At 56.3% G+C, this 22,395-nt stretch overlaps 3 protein-coding genes across 3 annotated transcripts; all 3 read left to right on the top strand.

The window, feature by feature from the left end:
• Window positions 1-4,435: 4,435 nt before the first annotated feature.
• On the top strand, window positions 4,436-5,938 carry LMJF_30_2180 (conserved hypothetical protein; the record flags this gene model as incomplete). Its single annotated transcript, XM_001684771.1, has 1 exon — window positions 4,436-5,938. One exon carries the CDS (start codon window positions 4,436-4,438, stop codon window positions 5,936-5,938), a length of 1,503 nt encoding a protein of 500 aa, XP_001684823.1.
• A 9,222-nt stretch (window positions 5,939-15,160) lies between these two features.
• Window positions 15,161-16,741, top strand: LMJF_30_2170 (conserved hypothetical protein; the record flags this gene model as incomplete). Its single annotated transcript, XM_001684770.1, has 1 exon — window positions 15,161-16,741. One exon carries the CDS (start codon window positions 15,161-15,163, stop codon window positions 16,739-16,741), a length of 1,581 nt encoding a protein of 526 aa, XP_001684822.1.
• Window positions 16,742-19,532: 2,791 nt separating this feature from the next.
• Window positions 19,533-21,482, top strand: LMJF_30_2160 (conserved hypothetical protein; the record flags this gene model as incomplete). The annotated part of the gene is made up of 1 exon (XM_001684769.1): window positions 19,533-21,482. The coding sequence occupies one exon, from the start codon at window positions 19,533-19,535 to the stop codon at window positions 21,480-21,482; it is 1,950 nt and encodes a 649-aa protein (XP_001684821.1).
• Window positions 21,483-22,395: the final 913 nt, after the last annotated feature.

Below are 22,395 nucleotides of genomic sequence, written 5' to 3'. Positions count from 1 at the left end.
TACATGCTTCTCCGATCTTGCTTCTCCCCCTCCCCCCTCCGTCTTGCATGGTGTGCCCATATGCTGCATTTGCACAGCCAGCTTACGCATTTGGGTGGATCAAAGGGCATGGTGCTCTGTATTGCTCTCTCTCTCTCTATATCTATTGTCCCTCCAAGTGTGTGTGTTCTCTTCTTGTTCTTCTTCCGGCGCTACCCACGTGTCGCACATGCCCTGCGTACTTCGCTGTACCCGCTATATTTTTCTATACACTTTTTGTTGTCTTTTTTCCTTGGGTTTGGAGGGGCGCGGTTGCCTTTTCCTCCTTTCTTTCCCCCCCCCCTCGTCTTTCTCTGCTTTCACAGATCGACGCTGGTCTCTCACTGGGCTCGCCTTTACTATTATGATTCACTAGTGCTCCGACGGTGCTCATGGAGATGCACGAAGGTGAGAGGGGCGCACTCCATGCGCCAACTCCTATCTTTGATTTTCGATGTGCTTTGTTGGACCTATGGTTACTGGTGCAGCAGAGTCCTGTGTGTGCGTCTGCTTGAGCTGGCGCGGAGGCTTGGCAAAAGGTTGCTCATATCCTCACCCTCGAATTGCATCCTTCCCTTTTCGTGCGCGTTTTTTTTTCTCTCGTTCTTGATATATACCTTTTCGCCGCTCCTGTGTGGGCGGTTTCTAGTTTCCTCTCTCTCTCTCTCTCTCTATATATATATATATATGCATACAGGAAAACTGCCATCATGCTTTTTCGTTCATTCTGCTTTTTTTTTTCCTTGGCGGCGGCTTCTTTAGGAGAAACTTTTTCACCGCGGTGGCTATTGTTCAAATGCTGACCGCTTTTTTCCTGCAATCGTGCGCGAGCCCCCCCGTAGCGGGGGCCACCTCCGCGCGTCGTATCCTCAGGGTCCAGTGGTGCCCTGTCTCTGCGGAGGAGAAGTCGAGCCGCCTCCCTCGCCCCCTATATATCCGCTGCCGGTCCCAAGCCACGTCTGGTGCTGACAGGGCCCAAGTGCCGACGACGTAGGGAGGCCGGAGCGATGTATTGCTGCTGGTGCTGTCGGCGGCCAGGTGATGGACAGTGCTTTGCTGGAGCGAGCGGCGACCGTACACACGCTTGCGCCATCCACATGATGGGCAGTGTGTCAGCCTGGCTCGAACGCAACCTATCACCCGACCCCCTCGCATTGGCCCAGTGGTGTGTGTATGTGTGTGTGTGTGGAGGGGCGGAGGGGCGGGAGGCCTGACGCGCGTGAGGTGGGTGGCGTTTGAGGCCGGGGCCGTGCTCGCACATGACTGCGTCGCCGCCTTGCTGTGCTTTGCGTGTGTCTAGCGCTGCTTTGGACTAGGTGCATGGAGCCTGGGAAGGACTTAGTAGAGTAATTCCCAACCCATGAGCTGCTTCAGAGGCGGCACGGTTAAAAATGTCTATCTTCTGGTAAAAAAGCTAGTCCAAAGGTTTCGGCCAGTGCCTATTATCCTTGTTTCTTCGCTGTTTTGAATCTCCGAAAACACTGAGAAATGAAAGACCGTGCGCACGCTGCTAGGCTGCTCGCAGACTGGGCAAGTGGCCGCCGTCGGTGAAAACGTGTCATGCCGTCTCCTGATGGCTCAGGGACAGGGCCGCGATGTGTGCGGTCTCATGATTCAACAACCCACCCCCTCCTTGCGTGCATGGCCTCTTGGGTCTATCCTGTCCTCTGCTTGCACAGCATGGCAGCTGCAATGCACACACACACACACACACGCACACCTCTCGCTCCGTGTACTCTCTCCTCCCCTCTCTTTCTGCAGACAACACGCCAGCTCAACGGAGCGAGTGTATAGGCTCATCGCTTCACCAGTCACCACCACCCCGACAGAGACCACCACGGCCGAGCGTGTTGGGTGCACCGAGTCCGACAGCAGGGAATTCAGACGCCGTCTTGCACTGCTTGAGAGGTGAAGGGCGGACTAGGCAGCAGAGGCACTAACGGGCCGACGAAAATCCTGGCAGCGCTCTCCGCGCCGAGGAGCAGCACCAGCCGCGAGAACCCTCAAAGAGCTCTGAAGACAGGGCTGCGTGCCGGGTGGCTCGGTGATCGGCAGTCCAAAGACACGACAATGAGATGTTCACAGGGGTGGAGACTTGCCACGCGGAAAGACGACGCGCCACGGAGCTGCCTTTTCCTCTGCTAGAGTGCACGCCAATGCAGTTGTGTTGCACGTGCGCAAGACTCGCAGCTTGTCATTTTGAGAGCCCTGATCGTGTGCATACGATGCGCACAACGAGATTGCACCTAGCCAACACACCGTCTTCAGGACCTTTCCGGTGTAGACGTGGATAGAGGGATCCTTCGTTATGAGACTCAGGGGGACCCCCACACTCCCACGCAGCTGTGCCGGGCGGCGGCGCTCGCGCGACAGCGCACGGAGTTGCTGAGTATTGAGAGTTTGAGGGGCTCGAGGCCGCAGTGCCACAGCAGATGAAAGTGTGTCGAGCAAGACGTGGAAGAGTGGAGTGTGTGCGAGTACGCGAGGGAGAGCACGGGCGAATCTCTAGGCAGCGCATAGCGAGCAGGGAACGAGGGTTTCTTACTGCACCCGCCCCTTTCACGGTTAGCCGTGAAGGGATCCAACGCGATCTGTGTGGGTTTGCAGATACCACTGTCTCGTTTCCGTTTTGGCGTTTTTCTCAGCAAAGGGTTGCCATCTGCAGTGAACGCCACGGTTTTGCAAGCAGCCGTCGATCTTACCCCATCCCCCTCTCCTCGCTCGCTACAGGCTTTCCCTGTTCCTCAGCCCCGCATCTTTTTCTCTACCGTGCTCCTTGTACTGTTTCTTCACAATGCAGCGCATTTGCGGATGCATGCATCGTGGTCCCGCACTGTTGATGAGGAGCGCAGTCCACCTCGGACAAAATCAAAAGCGGGAGTAGATGCTTACAGCTTCACCGACTCCCACGGTGGGGCCCACAGATGTTAAGGCGGCGCCCTTGATTTGATGTTCTTCGTATCTTGTGTTTTTTTGCTCTTTCGCTCTGTGCTGCTTGCATGTCCTGTGTTTCTACTGCCGTGGGTGTGCAGCTGCGTGCTTACCTGTGGCTGTCCACTTTTTCCCTGCTGTCGCCAAAACACACGAGTTGTCATGGCAACTGTCTGCTTTTTCGTTTACGTATGTGTGTTTTGTGTGTGTGTGTAAGTGTTGGGGAGTTGTCTGGTCGACCGCGCGAACTCTTTTCGAGGTGTCCGCGGATACTATGGATGTGTTCCTTTACCCTTTTCCCTTCATGCGGTGATCGTAGCCATGTGCTCCCTCCCCCAAAGCGGAACGAACAACAAAAAAGAAATGATCAACAGACTGAGGAAGGGCAACACGAGGTGTATCTGTTGCGTGTTGATAGCGCCCTACCTGCTTACGCAGTGGTGGCGTTCAGCTTACTTCACCGCTCTTCTCCTTGTCTGTGTCCTCTTCTGCGCTGCTTCTCTTCGTCTATTTATTGTTGTGTGCTTCGGTATTCGTCTCGCCCACCTTGTGGTTCATCTTCTTTGTGTGTATGTGTGTCTTCTTGTTATTCGATGTGGCACACATGTGGTGACACGATGGATGTGCCGTGTTGCTAAGAGTTTCTCCCTCTTTCGTCTTACCCCGACACGACACACACACACACACACACACACACACACAGATGTATGCAAGCCCACGCGTCAGAATACATATCTATAGCAATATCTGTATATGTCCATCTGTATAGATAGATATAGATGGACATGTATAAATAGACATGAATAGATCCATATTAACATGTGTATATATGTGTATATATTCTAAGCCGTCGGCGCTGTAGCGGGCCGCCTCCTCAACAGCAACAAAAGAGACCGACGCTCGCAGCGCGGTCATCGCGTCCGTGGTACTTCCTGTCCTGCGGCTCACGTGGGGTAATGAGGCCCACCAGGGGCGCACACACTGCCCCAACATACAAAGAGTGCGCAGCGTGGGATTTTCGAAAACCGTGTTCTCTGCGTCTCTCTCCATTGGTGGGGTGCTGTAAGCTGACCCCGGGCGCAGCACGACTGATGATCGGAGGTATGACCTGCCTGTGTACGCATGGCCCCACGCGCTGCTTCCGTTGCGATACGTGACGTGTCCGCCTATGGCATCCGAGCCTTTCTTTCTCCCGCCCTGCGCGTCACACCGGCTTCTCCGCTTCTCTCTCATTCTCCTTCGCATCTTTCTCTCCTGACCTCACCCTTCTCCTCCACCGCGCGCCACTGGACTTCCGAGCCGCGTTTCTGCACGATGTGTGCCCAAACATCATGGTGACTGCATAAGCTCCTCCCGCTCTTGACCTTCACAGCGACCCCTCCTACGCCTCCCTGCTCTGCTGCGCACACGCACACATCCAAAACGAACGAAGTAGCGAAAGCAGGAGACAGGTAACACACCATCAAAAAGGAAAAAAGGAAAACTAATGACTAGCCTACAGAACCTCTTTGTGGCGAAGCTGCCACGTAACCTCACTGACGCCGACCTACATCAAATATTTGTCCAATACAACCCCACAAGCGCCAAGGTTATGCTGGACGCCACAACGGGCAAGAGCAAAGGCTTCGGGTTCGTGCTGTTCGCGTCTGAGGACGCCGGACGCACGGCGTACGAGAAGCTGAACAAGACCCATGTCACGCTGCACGGCCACAACTTTAATCTCTGCATCTTCCCGTCGAAGCACGATGGCAAGGTCGCCATGGAGGAAAGCAACGCCCTCTACGTACGCAATATCCCGCTGAAGCTGTCGCAGGCGGAGGTGGAACAGTTTCTGCGCGGTTTCGGTCCGCTCACCTACTGCGCGATGCGCGAGGACAACTTCGGCGGCAGCGTCTGGGTAGTCTATGCCGAGTTCGACAGCGTCGAATCCGCCAAGCGTGCCCTGATGAGTTTGCACGGTAACCGCACCTACTTCAACACGTCGGTTGCCATCTTGGCCAAGTACGCCGACTCGGAGGAGACGAAGCGGGAGCGTCGTCGTCGGCGCGAGCAGCAGCAGGCGGAACAGCAGCACCTCGATACGGTACACAACTTTGGTTCTCCAACGACCGGTCTCGATAGCAACAAGGGATTTGCTGTCCAGAGCCAAAACACGCCACTGCCGCCTCCCCCGCCCCCGCCGATGCGTACCAGCCCTGGCCACAGCAGCACCGGGAGCACCCTCGCAAGCTCCTACTCTACCTCTGATATGCACAAGGAGGGCACCGGCGCCTCGCTGCACCCGCCGACTTTCGCCAGCATTTCCCACCACTTCGCCCCTGGCCGTCATGGAGGCGGCGGCCCACCGCCAGCAATGGGCCAGCCCGCAGCGCCGCCGGCGTCGTCGATGTTGGCATCGTCCACGCTCCAGCCCACACAGCCGGTGTCCGGCCAGCCCCAACAATCTCCCACTCCCAACTCGGGGTCCTTCCTCAACGTTATTTTTAACCCCACCAGCGCAAACAACTTCGGCAACAGCTTCACCCACTACAGCGTCCTTGACCAGACACCGAGCCGCAGCTCTCCTGGTACACCGCTGAACTTTAGCTTTGGCCCAGAAATGGAGAACTCTGGGGCCCTCGCCAACGGCCTCGGTACCGGCAGTCACGCGATGCTGAGCGCGAGCGGGCACGCGCCCATGACCCCGGTACGTCGCAGCAGCAACTTGAGCACAAGCGGCAGCTACCGTCACAACCCGTACGCGCCGGTCACGCCGGTGTCCTCGACGCACAACTCCACTGGACCCAGCACCCCTTTAGTTTCCTCCATTGCGTACCCCACAGCGCCGCTCGCGATCATGCATTTTGGGGCGTCGCACCATCTTCAGGGCTCGCCGGTGGCGCTCCACCCGCTGGGACCGGGCATAGGCGTCGCGAATAACCACTTTGCCAGCCGCGGGAACAACGCATACCTGGCCGCACCAGCAAGCTTCAACGACCTAAGCCACTAACGTCGAAAACAAAACGTGCCGAAGAAGAAGAACAGAGAGCAACATGAGCACGAGGATCGCCCACACCCGCGTACACACAACGGGGCAGTACCGTATCCTGTGAAACGCCCACGCGGGAGAAAAAAAGAAACGACATAGGTGGTATGCGCGCGGCGTGGAGAAGGCGAGTCCAGGTGAGTGGGGGGGGGACGACGAAGAGAAAGGGCCCGGGTGAGCATCGACCACACATGCGGGCCGAAGTGCCTCTTCAAAGCGCAAAGCACCGAAGATGCGCCGTCCTGCCCGAGGTGGCAGAACAAAACATAGCAGACACCCGCGCTGTAAAGAGGAAAGAGTAAAAATGTGGTGTCGAGTGCGGAAACGGATTTGGAAAGAAACCTGTATGCCGGCGTGGCCATCGCCGACGGCTTTCTGCGGTGTGTAAAAATGCTACTAGGTAGGCAATCGGAGGAAGAGAGGCGAGAAACGACAGCGCACAAACAGATCAAAAGGGATAAGGAGAAGCCGAACTGTGAACAGACGCAAAAAAAAATGCACGAGTGCTTCAACTTATTTGCATACAACTCCTTTTTGTTTGTTTTTCTTTGCGCACTGCTTTGTAACAAAGTTGTAAGATGCATCTCACCTCCACTGCCTCCTCCGACAGGAAGCAAGAAACTCGTGAAAGCGGCATACTCTACTTTGAGTGTGTGTGTGTGTGTCTACTTCGAGCTTCTCCGATGGTCTCTCGTTGTTCCTTTAATTTTTTTGTGGTTCGCCATATTTTCGACTCCCCGCACCCCCCCCCTTCTCCAAACCTCCTAGAGCCCCTCTAACATCTATCCTCTGAGATCACGGAAGAATCTTAAGAAAAACGCTTCGCTATCGGCTTGCCTTCTTTTTCTCCTGGGGCTCTTTCCTCTGTATCGGTGAAGCTTCGCCCCTGCCGTGTAACGCTGTCTCATCTTTATTAGTCTGACGTTCTTAAATGTCCATTCTGCCTTCTTTTTGTTTTTCAGTGGTTTCAAGTTGGCTCGCCTCCTTATGATTCTCGCTCTCGGCCACATTCCTTACTGCATGGCGTCCCTGCTCCTCTTTGTTTTCCTCTGTTTTTTTTTCTATTATTATTATTGTCGTTCTCTCTTTCTCTGGTTCTGTTTGCTTTCTTTGCTTTACCTTTCACTCTTCCTTTCCTTTTCACCCCTCTCCCTCCTCCACACACACACACACACACACACACACACTGTGGTCAATCGTGCATGTGCTCTGAGTAGACGTTGAGAAGTGGGAGCAGAGTGAGTTGTGCCGTGAAGAAACGCGCACACAACAATGCATGGCTGACCCCGCATGATGTTGTCTGGCACTTTTCTTCTCTCCTCGCCCCTCTTCTTTGCTCCCGTTCGATCACTGCCTGCTCGTTCTTTGTTGTTGTTTCTCATTGGTTTCTCTTCCCCTTCCAGCTCCCTTTTTTCTTGCCTTGTAAATATCTTTGTTCTGCTTCCATGACCCCACACATTCAGCGGAAGCTCACAAGAACGCATTGGACCACTGGCACAGACACCTTTGCAGATGGAAAAGTATAGGTCGCGATGATTGTGCTTCCGCCGCACATCACCTTCTCTTTTTCCTTTGTTGATTTTTACGCAGTCGCGCCGTTGCCGCACAGGTGTGTGTGTGTGTATGTGTGGCGGACGGATGTGTCTCCATGTCTGAGAGCGTGAGCCGCGGAGTTATCGCCGACCGTCTCTAGCGTATTGCTACAAGGTGCTGCGAACACGAGCAGCCGTGCGCACGTGTTCCTTCTTTTGCACATGACGGCGCCGGAGGTGGTGCCCATTTGCGTCCGCGGAGAGGCAGCTCTTCTCCGCGGGAGCTGGCGGGTACCGAACGGGGCAATGGATCGGCGCACCAGTGCGAAAGACGCAATTCGTATAAGACATTTCCTAGACGGATACATATATATATATATATGTATATATATATATATATGCCAAACGGTACACAGAAGGAGAAGCAAGGGAAGGGTGTATCTCGTGCGGAGAGAAGGACCACAACCCTGCAAACCGCAACAGCAACAAAAGAAAGAGAATGTCCAACACTTTTTTGGCGTTGTGCGCATCGCTGTTAACTCGCTTCTGCTGTCAGGTGAATCTTGCCACGGAGACGAGCAGTGTGCCCCTCCTCGACGGTTACGTGAAATTCCACATAGCGGCGCCTGTCACGGGCGCTTTGAACTCTGCGTTTTGTGAGAGAGAAGTAAAAAAAGTACCGTTCTGTACCACGACGACTTTTCTTCCCTCCCTGATCGCCTTCCTAATGAGGAGGGACAGCTCCGTCTGTTGTATCCTCAGGGTCCAGTGGTGCCCTGTCTCTGCGGAGGAGAAGTCGAGCCGCCTCCCTCGCCCCCTATATATCCGCTGCCGGTCCCAAGCCACGTCTGGTGCTGACAGGGCCCAAGTGCCGACGACGTAGGGAGGCCGGAGCGATGTATTGCTGCTGGTGCTGTCGGCGGCCAGGTGATGGACAGTGCTTTGCTGGAGTGAGCGGCGACCGTACACACGCTTGCGCCATCCACATGATGGGCAGTGTGTCAGCCTGGCTCGAACGCAACCTATCACCCGACCCCCTCGCATTGGCCCAGTGGTGTGTGTATGTGTGTGTGTGTGTGTGTGGAGGGGCGGGAGGCCTGAGGCGTGTGGGGTGGGTGGCGTTTGAGGCCGGGGCCGTGCTCGCACATGACTGCGTCGCCGCCTTGCTGTGCTTTGCGTGTGTCTAGCGCTGCTTTGGACCAGGCGCATGGGGCCCGTGGCCGGGTCGTGGGGTAGAATGGCGTCGAGTCTCATGCCCTCTTACAGGATATAGACACGATGAGGAAGAAAAGGCCTGTAACGCCGTTGTATTTTTCTTATTTGTTTTTTGTTGTAGAGCTTCACGGTTTCAAAATCCTTCAAGATGGGTAGGCTCGAGATGGCGTTTGGTGAAGGCAACTGCGGCTCCGCGCGGGGACTGGAGAACATTGTTTATGAGAGTTTCCACGTTCTCACGATGTAGTGCAGGGGAGCGCGGCTGAACATCGACAAGAAGGGCGTCGCCACTGGCCCTGTCACTGCTGCCGGGAAAGAGGGGCTCACTGGGCCCCTCCTCAGGCCGCACAACCTGGATGGTGGACTCGCGTCTTGCGGCCCCTGTGACCCTGACGAACAAGTTGCGCAAGTTGCTCAGGGAAATTGTCTCGAGACGACTGCTCGACAATCTGGAAGACAGTCTCCTATCAGAGAAGTCTGGTTTATATCCTCGACACTTCACTGGAGCCCCCGGGACCTACTGCTTCAGAAAGTAGTGCAGCCCCAGCAGGGTAGCAAGGGAGGAGCAGTGTTTGCGGACTCAACGCTCGCGTACGTGTGTCTCGGTCAATCACGGCGCTCTCACAACGTCAGTGAAGAAGCTTCGCGTAGACCCGTATCATACTCGCTGAATCACGGAATTTTCCGACGATCGTCGCGGCTGTGCTCGCTTCCGCAAGAAGGAGCCGGAGATGGCCAGGGTGTGGATGCGGAGCCCCACAAGGATCAGCCGTAGGTCCTCTTCTCTTCATCAGTGCAGTGGGCTTGCTGAGCGTGGAACTGCACAGGAGACGCGGACTGCACCACGCTTCCTTTGCCGATGGCCTCGCACTCCGTACGCCCTCTGGAGTGAAGGGCATCGGTCACTGGAGCACTTGGTGGCGCTGAGGGCCCCCTCAAAGCGAAGCACGCACTCACGCCAGGAGGCTACCCTGCGGATTTGGAGCGGGAGCTACACCCGCCGGATGAAGCTGTTTTGCCACGGCCCTTCGGCAGTTCCCATACGGGTGTACGCAGTGACGGACCCCGTCGGAGCCCAGCACGCAGTCACGTACTTCATGCGCAGCGGCCGCGTGCACTTCAACGCGTCCGCTCCCCTTGCCTGCGTTGGGCACATGGTGCGGCACGAATCGACATCAAGTCAGAGGCGGCAGCGGCGCTCTATGATTACACTGCACTCATGGGCGCAACGGCACAAAGGCTGCAGCCTCCTTGCTTGTAGTTACACCGCGCTGGGTGAGAAGCAGTGAAGCTGTGGTGCAGACTGGTGCGAGGACAGATGCATCGACGAAGACACACCAGAGCAGGGGCGCTTGTAGCTAAGGACGCACTCTCCCTCCTCATGGCGCTCAGCACAGGCCCTACAGCAGTGAGAGATGACATGTGATGACGCATCTGGGCAAAGGTGCTGCCTGCTACTGCGCTAGAATGGTGGTACTCCCGCCCCTCCCACCTTTTTCTGCGACGACGTCTCACGAGGCGATGTGCCCGGTGTGCTCCGCGGCATCCGCGGGTCGCCCGACGCTCGAAGCGCAGCCTCATTTTACGCCACAAGCTTGCGCGTGGGTATACTACTACACACACCTCACCCGCGCCGCATGGGCTTCCCCAGCCCCCTCTCGGGTGTCTGCCTTTGCCCACTGTCTCACTTCCCCCCCCCCACACACACAACGATAAGCTGTGAGCTTATTGTGCACAGGCACATGTCTACCGACGGGCCTCCTCCGCCTGACACACCCGCTTCTGTCAGAGGTGAGCGGATTCAGGAGAGGGTGACACTCCCCTGCCGCCACAAACTCATAGCAGCGTCCCAGATGTCGGGGCGCATGCGGGCAAGCCGTCCAGAGACGCCACCCTGTGAGATCTACAGATATGGTTGATGAAAAGAGGACGCCATCCTCATCGGACAACAACGCCGTCGTGAAGCAGGCCTCAGGATACAGAAATTCGAGCATTATTCGGACGCGCTGCTAAGCACAGCTGGTACACTTTGTCACATCTAAACAAGGCATCCAGAGGCCAAAGTAGCAAGATTGATCGACGAAAAAGGCAGGAGGAGGTCTACACCAATGAATGCCGCAGTGCATGTGGCCAAAGCACGCGGCATCTCCTACATCCGACCGGGATCGGCTGATGAGGCGTGCATGCCCGAAGCATGGCGAGAGCACCCCGAGTTGCGCCATTGGATTCTCCACATCTCGATGTGGAGAGTCAGCACACCATGTTGTGGGATGTTGCAGCTTGAGGTGACTGAGGACAAGGCATGGCATACAGGCCGGCTCTGCAGAGGGCCATGGCCTGAGGCTGATCAACTTCCTCTTTGATCTCGCCCGCCATGCGCCTAGCCCACCTCCTGTTATCTGCACGACAGACGCCATCGCCTCCGCGCCGGAGCACGGCCCTGGACGCGGCCCCGCTTGGGGATCCAAGGCGTGCAGCCCACCCCGGTCTCCGTGTGGCGCCGATCGGGCAGCATGCATGGCACAGAAGGGATGAGAATGGTCAAGCAGATCCCGCCAGAAGCTTGACAGGCCGCAACGGCAGGACGGCTCGTCCTAGCGGACCAGGATTCACTTGCATTCCTACAAGGGTAGGTGGCCCGCTGTGGCCGTGGTATGCGTGTGCTTGCTGACTTACTTGTGATGGCATTGGACACACGTAAACCGAATAAGAGAGAATGCCTTTTCTGTGAGTGTGTGAGGGTGGGTGAGTGTGTTTAGGTGGTCCTTGTATCATTGTGTGTGGGTGTTTGTTTTTGTTTTCATGTATGTGCCCGTGTGTATGCGCCGAAAGTGTTCGTGTGCGTTCGCTTCTCTTTCTCTGTCGTGCGCGTGTACTGCACCAAGTGTACATCTCTACTGCTCTCTGTCTCATTATTATTATGGGTTTCTACGTTGGTGTCGTTACCCCCGGTTGCTGTGTAAGTGCGTGTGGAATGTGGCGTCGGCCGCGGTGGCGAGTGTTGAAAGCTGTTCTTGTCTTCTTGTATCGTTAATAACCTTAAACATACTTCCAACACGGTGTCTTCATTTGCTATCGCCTTTTGTCATTCACATCCGTGGCTCGTGATACTGCTCTTACCCATGCCGGTGCTGCTGCTGTTTTCGCCCCCCTCTACGCCCCTCCGCTGGCATCTTTGCGTGCTGCTTTTTTTTGCCGTCGTGTCCACTTTGCCGATACATGGCACGAAGGTGTTGGTGTAAGTATTTGCGGATGTCTTGACGTAGACTCTCCATGTAACACTTTCGCTGCCGTGCGGAAAAGACTGCGGACTTGTCTCGCGCTTTGTTTCTGGTCATGCTTCCGGATCTCTTCCCTAACGAGAACGAGGGCAGCTCCGCGCGTCGTATCCTCAGGGTCCAGTGGTGCCCTGTCTCTGCGGAGGAGAAGTCGAGCCGCCTCCCTCACCCCCTATATATCCGCTGCCGGTCCCAAGCCACGTCTGGTGCTGACAGGGCCCAAGTGCCGACGACGTAGGGAGGCCGGAGCGATGTATTGCTGCTGGTGCTGTCGGCGGCCAGGTGATGGACAGTGCTTTGCTGGAGTGAGCGGCGACCGTACACACGCTTGCGCCATCCACATGATGGGCAGTGTGTCAGCCTGGCTCGAACGCAACCTATCACCCGACCCCCTCGCATTGGCCCAGTGGTGTGTGTATGTGTGTGTGTGTGTGTGTGTGTGGAGGGGCGGGAGGCCTGAGGCGCGTGAGGTGGGTGGCGTTTGAGGCCGGGGCTGTGCTCGCACATGACTGCGTCGCCGCCTTGCTGTGCTTTGCGTGTGTCTAGCGCTGCTTTGGACCAGGCGCATGGGGCCCGTGGCCGGGTCGTGGGGTAGAATGGCGTCGAGTCTCATGCCCTATGGTACAGAGCGAATACTCTGAAAAATAAGCGACCGGTTCTCCTCTCCAGATGCTGAGCGTTGGGGTGACGCGGTTGTAGTGGTGTGTGTTTTTTGTAGTCTGTTTTTTTGCACTTGATCTTGGTCAAATACGTTCCTCGTTCACAGCCTCCCTTACGTTCTTTGTGTGTGCGTGTGTGTTTGTTTTCTGGCACACCTCTCTGACGCACCGTTCGTACGCTTATCTAGGTGTGATTTCTTTAGAAGCATGTCTCTTAAAAAAAAAAGTCGTGTGCGTTGGTTAGTGGGTAGGGCTGAAAGTGCGTCGTTTGTGCTCGTCAGCACTGTTTTCAGCGATTGTGGCGCTCAGGGAAGCATGGGTGGTGTGCTCTGAACGTACACAACTCATCGCAGTCAACGACGCTGCTCTGCAGAACGCCTGAGCGGATTTGATCGTGTTATTATTATTATTTTGGTTGCTGCTTTTCCCTCCCGGCCTATTAGGTCTCCGCCTTCACTCTTTGCCTCACACATGTGATTGTTGATTTCTGTGTTGCTGGCTCATATTTCAGCGTTACATTCGACTGTGTTGTGCTCGGTTTTTTTTTTCGGTCTCTGTAAGTCTATGTATGTATATGTGTCTTGCGGGGGGGGGGGAAAGTGATGTGGAGAACCTTGTGTGGGGAATGGAACCGTTTACAGAGCAGGAAAATCAAAGGCATGCTTTTCGGTGACAACGCCTCCTTCTTCTCCCGCCTTTCCTTTCACAGACATCGTCCAATAGGACAGGAGAAAACACAAATGGATGAGTTCATGCTAAGACAGGAAGGAGTAAAGCTACGTCTCTCTGCGGCTCATCCGTTCGGGGGCGTTGATGGAGCGCTTGTGCGTCACTGTTTGCGCCTCTCCATCACGGCAGCAATCATGCCGTTTATTTATTCGTTTCCGCTTCCTTTTTTTTTCTACAGCATGCCTGTACGTGTTTGTTTTGCTGTTCCTTTTTGCAACAACGCGCCTCTGCAACTATAAAGACATAACACTGTTGTGCAGGATGTCAAGTGGCATTATCTCTCTCTCTCTCTTTCTCGGCCTTCAAATGAAGGGAAACATACGATGTGCTCCCTTTCGCTGCTTATTTTTCTTGCTGAAAGAATATACACATGTTGCTCCCTTTTTTGTTGTTTGTATTGTGTTTTTGTATTGTTAATAATGCGATTTGGCGGGTGTGTTGGGCATGTATGCGTGTGCAGGCGAGGTTGTGTGTGTATGTGCATGTGCGTGAGTGCGTGCTGACGCCCTCAATGCGTTCACGACGTCGACTTTGTTTGCGTTTCTCCCCCCCCTTCCCTCATCATTGCAACGTTTTGATTCAGATCCTTGTCCATCCACCCTTAACGACGTGTGCGAACGTATTCACGGGGTGCGTATGGTGCGTACTCAACGCGTGTGTAGGTGCGTGCGTCTCTTTCGGAGTGTGTACGTACGCTGTGTAAGTGGACGTTGTATTTCTTCCAGAAACGCCGAAACCGACAGAAACAACAACACAAAAGGACACACGGCAGAAAACGCCTATCGTACCGACGCATGCTTTTTCCCCTCCCGCACACGCACACGCGATTAATAAATATACGTGGCATTGAGGAAACGCAAAAGACAAGCCAGAAGACGAGTGAGGGATGGTTCAAAGCCTTCACAACACGGGCGCGTTACTGCTGAGCCTTGAGAGGCTTTGCGACACTGCTTTTCCTTGTTGATCAGTGTCTTGTACGCGCCAACGGCACACTGAGACGAGGCTAGGGAGAGCACGGAGTACCGTGATAGCAACCGTTTTACCGGTTACTCGCATGTGCTGTACTCACTGCCCATGATTGGTTATGGATCTTCCTTTGTGCCCTCCTCTTTCTGGACACCTGCGTCGGCGCGCTGCATATCAAGCCTTTTTCCGCCCCCTCCCGCCTCCTTCCCAAATTTGAGCCTTATGTGCTCTGCAGCCATGGGCACTACTCTTCACATGATTGCTCTTCATACGCCCTCGTCTCCCTCAGCGGCGGAGTCATTGTGACAGGCATTTCGTTTTCTTGCTGAATTTCTTACTGGTGAGGCAAAGTAACGCAGTTTTGTCACGCGCGCGCTGTTATTATTATTATCATTTGCTTTTCGTACGTGTGTGTGTGTGTGTGTGTGTCCACTGACACATGACGCCATACGACTCTCTCTCTCTCACGCACACACATCTTCGCTGACTTTTTTGTTTGAAATCTCCTGCGGAAGCTCAAAGGCGAGTCTTCGCCAAAAGCAGCGGCAGTTGCTCTGTGCTGTTGGATGAGCTGCCTTGGCCCGGGGGCTCTTCAAGAACACACGCTGATTTGCGATCTTTACGTTCAACGCGTGGTGGTCGCCGCCGTACGGCGTCACGCACTGCGCATTGCTCTTTGCCGTTGCCGGTGTGCTGCGCCAACGCGACGACCTGTGGACCTTCGGCATAGGTGAGCGGCGGCAGCTCAATAACTCAACGAAGCACAGACACCGACGCGTCCACCAATACATCTATGATCATTGCCACATGGGCACAAAGGATAAAGAAGTCATGTATGATCCGGGGTACGACAAGGAGTACTACGGCGAGGACGAGGATGAATATGCCTATGAGGAGCAAGAGGCAGCAGCGACGGTGGTGCCGTCTGCCAGCGTAGCGGCAGAGCAGAAATATGTGCAGTGCGAAGAGCGCACAATGGACGTGTCGGAGGTGCTGGCGATGCAAAGCGCCGTGGTACGAGAGGTAGTCAATCTGACCTGTCTGTCGACAAGTGCGGCCACGCTACTACTGCGCCGTTATCGCTGGTCGCGAGACGTCGCAGTGGAACGCTACTTTGAGAATTCTACTGCTGTACTAAGCGACCTCGGAATCACGGAGGAGGCGTCCTTGCATGAGGCGACGCTTCTCCACGGTGAAGCTGGCGGTCCCATCGTGTGTGGGATCTGCACGATGGAATATAATCCGCAGCAGGTGGCCTGTCTCTCGACGTGCCAGCATTATTTCTGCGTCGAGTGCTGGCGGGACCATATCAAGTCCCGCATACTCGAGAACCTTATCGGCACCCAATGCCCGGATCAAGGCTGTTGTCAAGTCGTTGGGTTATCCGTCATGTGCGAACTCTTCTCCAAGTGCGACGACGAAGCACAAAATGAGGCGAGCAAAAACATTCTGGAGCAGATACACCGCAAATACCTGACGAGTTTTGTAGAAACTTGCCCCACGCTGCATTGGTGCCCGAACCCGCAAGGCTGCGCCGCCGTGATTTACGCCCCCGTTCCACCCCTGCAGGGACAGGGGGTGCGGTGTCTCCTGTGCAACAGGTCATACTGCTTGCGGTGCAGCTATGAGCCGCATCGACCAGCCACGTGCGAGAACATACGGCAGTGGAAGAGCTACTGCTCTAAAGAAGGGGCGAACCTCGCCTATATTCTCAGTCGCACAAAGCAGTGCCCGGAGTGCAAGAAGACGATTGAAAAGAGTGGTGGTTGCAACCATATGACGTGCAAGTGCGGGCATGAGTTCTGCTGGGTGTGCCTAGGCCCCTGGAAGCAGCATAGCGGAGACTACTACTCGTGCCGCAACGTGGAACGCCATGGGTCTGCGGCCTCCGAAGAGGCCGTGGGCGCTTCCAGAAGGTTCACGTATCACTACGAACGGTACACACTTCACCTCGACAGCGCCGAGCGCGATGAGAAACTGCTCCGAACGATGGTGCACAACCCGACCATGCGAGAGCGACTGATCAAGGCTCAGAGGCGGATCGATGAGAATCGGGCCCCGGGAGTGGCAAGCGGAGCCTTGAAGCAGGAGGACATGCCCTTGGTGGACCTCACATGCGCCACATTGGAGGCCGTTTCGCGCGTCACCGACACACTGTTCACCGCGCGTGATATTCTCGCCCATTCGTACGTGGCGATGTTCTATCTTCCCGAGAACGTCAGCGAAGGGCAGCTGATGGCGCATCGCGTGGGGAAGCTGGAGGAAGCTACGGAGGCCATGTCTGGCTCGCTCATAAAATTGTTCACCACTACCAGGTCACAGTTGGGTACCTTTTTCGACGCGGCTGATGTGTTGGTGGCATGGATGAAGGCGCTGTGCGATGTCTAGCATGTTCCTACCAGCCAGTGTTGTTGGCAAGGGTGCAGGAAAAGGACAGGGGGCTGTGGAGGGGGACGGGTGAGCAGAGCGTTGTCTTTTCTCGGGTCACCCATGGTTCTCATCTTGTTTTGCCGGACCTTGTGATACCAATGCTGAGGTAGCCGTCTCTGCTGCCTGCGCTCATTCGCTTGCGGCCGCTGCACCCCTTGCGGTGAGCGGCCATTTTGCACCGAGTTGATGATGTCGGCAGAGCCCCTTCACTCCATGCATACACACACACACACACACACACACACGACTCGCTTTCTCACTTGCCGCCACTGGAGTGGTCTTCGGAAAGACTCTGGCAGAGGATGCGTTACACGCTTCATTCCCATGTACAGCCCGCTCTTTCTCCGCATTGCTTGTGATGCCCTCTTCCGCGTTGTTGTTGTTTCTCTCCTCCCTCGCTGAGCGTCGCTGCCTTTGTGTACATTTTATTTCACGCCTGCTCAAGCAGTCGTCCCTCTTCCTCCCTCTCCGGGATAACCTCATCAACTCACCCTCTTCGTTGTGTATCACCACACACACGCGCACACAACGCCTCACCGTGCGCGCTGTAATGGCGCGGCAAACGCGAGTACATGGCCCACGCTCGCTCTAGTCGTGAAGTCTGTCCTGGCAGACGATAATCGTGAAACACATCTCCTGCTGTGGCGCCACATGGAGATGGAGCGTGCAACCCACGGCAGTGGATGGGAAGGCGCAGAAGCAAGCTGAAACGGACGAAAGGGATCATGAGTAGAGAAGGGTGGGGAGCGTGGCGCGGCGGAGAGCAAAGAGCTTCAACGTGTTTCCCTCTCACGGAAAGTCAACCGAGTACTTGCGCGCTTCTGCCGCAAAAGATCATGACTGTTTTGTGAAGGCCTAGTTTCCCCCCTTTTCTCGATCACGTATCGCGCCGTCTTCCGTTCACATCCTATTTCATCTTGGACGAGGTTTCTGAAGCATGAAAACCGCCCGGAGGGGAAGGGGCGATTTTTCCGCGTGCGCCCGTTGATCTCACCTGGCGTACACTCGACTGGTTCTTCCCTGCGCATTGTTTCTGGTCATGCTTCCGGATCTCTTCCCTAACGAGAACGAGGGCAGCTCCGCGCGTCGTATCCTCAGGGTCCAGTGGTGCCCTGTCTCTGCGGAGGAGAAGTCGAGCCGCCTCCCTCGCCCCCTATATATCCGCTGCCGGTCCCAAGCCACGTCTGGTGCTGACAGGGCCCAAGTGCCGACGACGTAGGGAGGCCGGAGCGATGTATTGCTGCTGGTGCTGTCGGCGGCCAGGTGATGGACAGTGCTTTGCTGGAGCGAGCGGCGACCGTACACACGCTTGCGCCATCCACATGATGGGCAGTGTGTCAGCCTGGCTCGAACGCAACCTATCACCCGACCCCCTCGCATTGGCCCAGTGGTGTGTGTATGTGTGTGTGTGTGGAGGGGCGGAGGGGCGGGAGGCCTGACGCGCGTGAGGTGGGTGGCGTTTGAGGCCGGGGCCGTGCTCGCACATGACTGCGTCGCCGCCTTGCTGTGCTTTGCGTGTGTCTAGCGCTGCTTTGGACCAGGCGCATGGGGCCCGTGGCCGGGTCGTGGGGTAGAATGGCGTTGAGTCTCATGCCCTCTTACAGGAAATGAACACGGTGAGACAGACACAAAGAAAACTTGTGTCTTGCGTGTAGCTACACAGACTCGTGAGCTGGATCTGTGTACCGCCGTGAGATTCACACGGTGCTCGTGTGTCTTCTGCGCAACATTTTGAACGTTTTTTATCTGCTGCATGACCTTTTTGTTAATTTGTTAAGGCGTACCCTTTCTCCAACTCGTTTCCCTCACACACGCACTCAGCAGCGTATACATGGGCTTGCAGATGCCATTTTGATTGCGTACATTAGTTTGTCCAAGCGCGCGGATCGACCTTTGGCGATAGAGAGAGAGAGCGACCGGGGCCCGCTTTAGAACACATTTCGAAGTCCTTGTGTTGTTGTTCAGAGGAAACACAGAAATGGCCGATGAAAAATGAAAAAGGCGACAGGGTCGTCGTATGGCACGAGTCCTCTCACGAGAGCACATGAGAGAGGAAACGGGCAACAAAAACAAAGACATCGAACGTCGACTGCGCCCATGATGCGTCTGCGCGCCCACACACGCATACGCGTACAACAAAATATGCATCCGCGATATGCGACATGATGACTGAACCTCTCAATGGAGAGAGAAGGACCCTGTGGGCCCAAGTAAACGGGCGAGGCTGCTCACTGCACGTCCGCTCTCGCTTCCACTGTGCCTCTCTCTCTCTCTCTCCCGGCTGCTATGTCCCGCTCTCTGTTTGGAATTGTATACCCGCGCGCGTTTTGTTTTTGTTGTGTTTCGCCCGCGTCTGCGCTTGCTGGTGATACCCTCAACCGGTTGCCGTAGGCAGGCTGAAAGATGCGTATTCGACGCGCTAATGCGGGTCTTTGTCCTTGTAGCGGTTCGCAGCGGTGACGGCGGCGTAGCCACGTACCCACCCTCTGTGTGGCACCTTCAGCAGTGCGTTCGCGCGCGTAGTGCTTCTTGCTGTCACGCCACCTCTGGCGGATATCTGTGGACACGAGACGCGCTGTTTCGTGCACTTCGTCGAACGCATGTAGACGGAGCCCCCGCAAGTGTCCTGGAGAATGCAGGTGCATCACAACGAGCAAAGGCTGCCGCGCCGCCGTGCTTCTACTTCTTCTCGGCGCTCCTTGACGTGGGAAACAACGAGGAGGATGTCGACCTCGTCGCACTGCTGCTCATGGAACTGTGCGTTGCGTGGCCAAATGCCATCGCAGCTCACATGGAGGTGTGCCGTGTTTGCCGTGGCGAGCTGTCTCCTGCGCACGCATCGTCACCGCTTGCGGCGACCCTCGGCGAGGGCGAAACCGACGAGCCCTCGTGGCAACTCGAACACTTCACGCGGGAGGAGGCACTGCTGGTGCTGCTATCGGACGAGATCGAGGCGACAGCCGCGACGCAAGACGACTTTCTCACGCGGTGGGGGGTCCACAATGCGTGGGACCACCACAGAGCGCTGCAGGGTCGCAGTTGGTGGGTGAGCGGGGGGATTGTGGCCGTACTCCCTTCCGAGGCTGCGACCAGGCTTGTGGAACCCTTTCTGATGCTGGAGCTGTCGCGGATGGAGAATGGGTGCCCCCAGCTGTCCCGCCATCCCGCGAGTTGCCGTGACTCGAGCCAAACACTTGAGGAGGCGTTGACGCACGCTATTCTGGAGAGGGAACTCTCACATAGCGTGAGGGCGTACCTCCGCAACGAGGTTGAAGGGCGAATAGAGTCCCGCCGTTTGCATCGGATGACTACGGTGGTGCCACCCGCGATGGCGCTGTTTCTCAGGGGTGCGCCGTCCTCTGTGTTGCACGAATGTCTTCTCTACCACACCGTCGACTGTCCCCTCTTCCCGGTGGAGGGCGGCGGCTGCGACGCGGCCCAGAGCTCTACAGATCGCGCCACCGGTCTAGTGGCCCCAGCGGCTAGTCCCACTGCGTTCCTGCGGCCAGTGAAGTCAGGTCTATCGTCGACAGACCTGCTGGAGCGGCAGCGTCTTGTCGCTCGTGACGAGACGTCGCGTCTGACAGAGCTGTTTTGCGAGTATGACCTGCTGCTTTCCGGAGACGGGTATGTGCGAGTCCCGCTTGCGCCCGTTTCCCGCTACGTTTTTACGCAGCTGCTGTGTCAGTCGGAGCTTCCGTCCGCGCTAATGCTCGCGCTTATGCGGCGGCATTCAGACGTCACACGCCGTGCAGGCGACATGGGCCATCGCATCGACCCGGCCGCTGTGTCGAGCAGACTTCCCCCACCCACCGAGGAGGAGGTAGTGCTGGGGATAAAGGTGACCTGGGCAGTGACGCGCTGGACGGCCGCGCTACAAAGAGGCGCTGCGGCGGCGCCACCTGTAGGCCTACCGATGTGGAATGAAGAGCAAAGTCTGCGGAAAGATAAACTGTGCGGATGGATTCGCGAGCGCATGCGAAAAGCCAAGCGTGAGGCTGCCGAGCTGTACTCTCTTGAAGATGCTGCGGATACACGTGCCACAGGTAGAGAGGAGGATGGCGTCGCTTCCACGGTGTCCGCGCTCCCGGTCGCGAGCGGTGACACGGCCGATCCCCTGCGGCGTTGCCGAGGTGCCGCATTGGAGCAGCTGGAGCGGAGACTCTTCGCGCCGTTTCCATCATCCTACCGTGGCTCGTCGACTGAGTGGCTTGGACAAGCTCTCCGTGACGTCGCAAGAGAGCAAAGGCACGCAGCATCGAACATGGCACAGCGCGACGATGTGCGCGCATCCTATGCGGGGCCCGCCCCAGCGGCACGCAGAGCTGCTTCACCCAACGTGCTCGACAACTCGTCGAGTGCAAGTGACTCAGACGGGACGTCAGACGACGGCTCAGAGGGCGCAGGAGGCGTGGGCACCCCCACAAGGCAGGAGACGGAGAGCCTACTTGCACAGCTAACAGAGCTGGAGGTGGTGCTTCAAAACGAACTGGCAAGCCGGACGGCGATCCCTCTCGCATGCGGAGGCGACAGTCGGACAACTGACTCGCGCCTCGGCGTCGGTGATGCTGTCACCGGAGACCAAGAGATGGATGTGACGTCATGGCTTACCGCTGCAGACATGCAGCAGGTAACCCGGAACGAGCTTTTCCTGCATCACGTGCAGCTCCTAGAATCTGAGATGGAGCAGGACCAGTAGAGATGTTGACCGTCTGCCTTACCGTGAAAGACCGACTGCACACGGAGTGTAGTGTCGCCGCCCCCCCCCCTTGCACTTGGTGATGCCGTTGGATGTGTCTTTCCTCTTTTTTTCTCGGTCTGCTGAGATGAGCACGCATAAGCCTACACAATGACCAGGTAAAGGAACAGCACGGTAAGTTTTGGCGCCTGGCAATGCTGTCTTCCGGAGCCGCGCCTTTGGTACGTGTAGCGCGTGTCGCAAGCAGCAGCGTTGACTCTGCCTTTGTTCATCTACTTGGCTTGGTGCTCTGTGCGTAGATCGCCTCGGTTCTCTCCAACGGTGCACGTGGGACCCCCTCTCCCCTCCTACAACTTGGCCTATCGCTCGTGATGGTTGCTTTCTCGTTCACTGTTTTCTCCCTGGCTCTTAAGGGGCGGGTCGAAGCGCTACCTGTTGCCAGGCGCATCTCCATTCACTAGCGCACATACCTCGCGACAGCAGAGAATAAGACGCGTGCACATATACAGCGGCAAGCACGCTTGTCGTGACATAATCAGCGGTGACCGAGTGTCAGCTCCATGCGCACGCAAGCCTTTTGTTATTCGGTCTTTTTTTGAAGGAGGTCGTCTGTCGCAGCCGCGCGGTGCACCGGCGCGAGCCGCGTCTTGGCGGTTTCCTTTGTTGGAACGCTCCTTTCCGCGGGTTCGAGATGGCACACACACACACACACGCACACACACATGTTTGTTGTCCATTTGCCCTTCTGCGAAGTCTGAGCGGTATTGTGGAAGGCGATGTGGTCCGCGAACGTGAATGTAGATGGGGTGTTACCGAGAAGCCTCTGCATCACGCACGACGCTTTGTGGTGGGTATCTGCGAGTGGCGTGCTGTACACTTGGCGGACAGGTGAAGGCGACGGTGAGCCGACCGA

Source organism: Leishmania major, chromosome 30 (assembly GCF_000002725.2).
Source record: "Leishmania major strain Friedlin complete genome, chromosome 30".
Lineage (NCBI taxonomy): Eukaryota > Euglenozoa > Kinetoplastea > Trypanosomatida > Trypanosomatidae > Leishmania > Leishmania major.
Note: the sequence above shows the minus strand (reverse complement) of the source record. Positions and strands in the feature narration are given on the sequence as shown.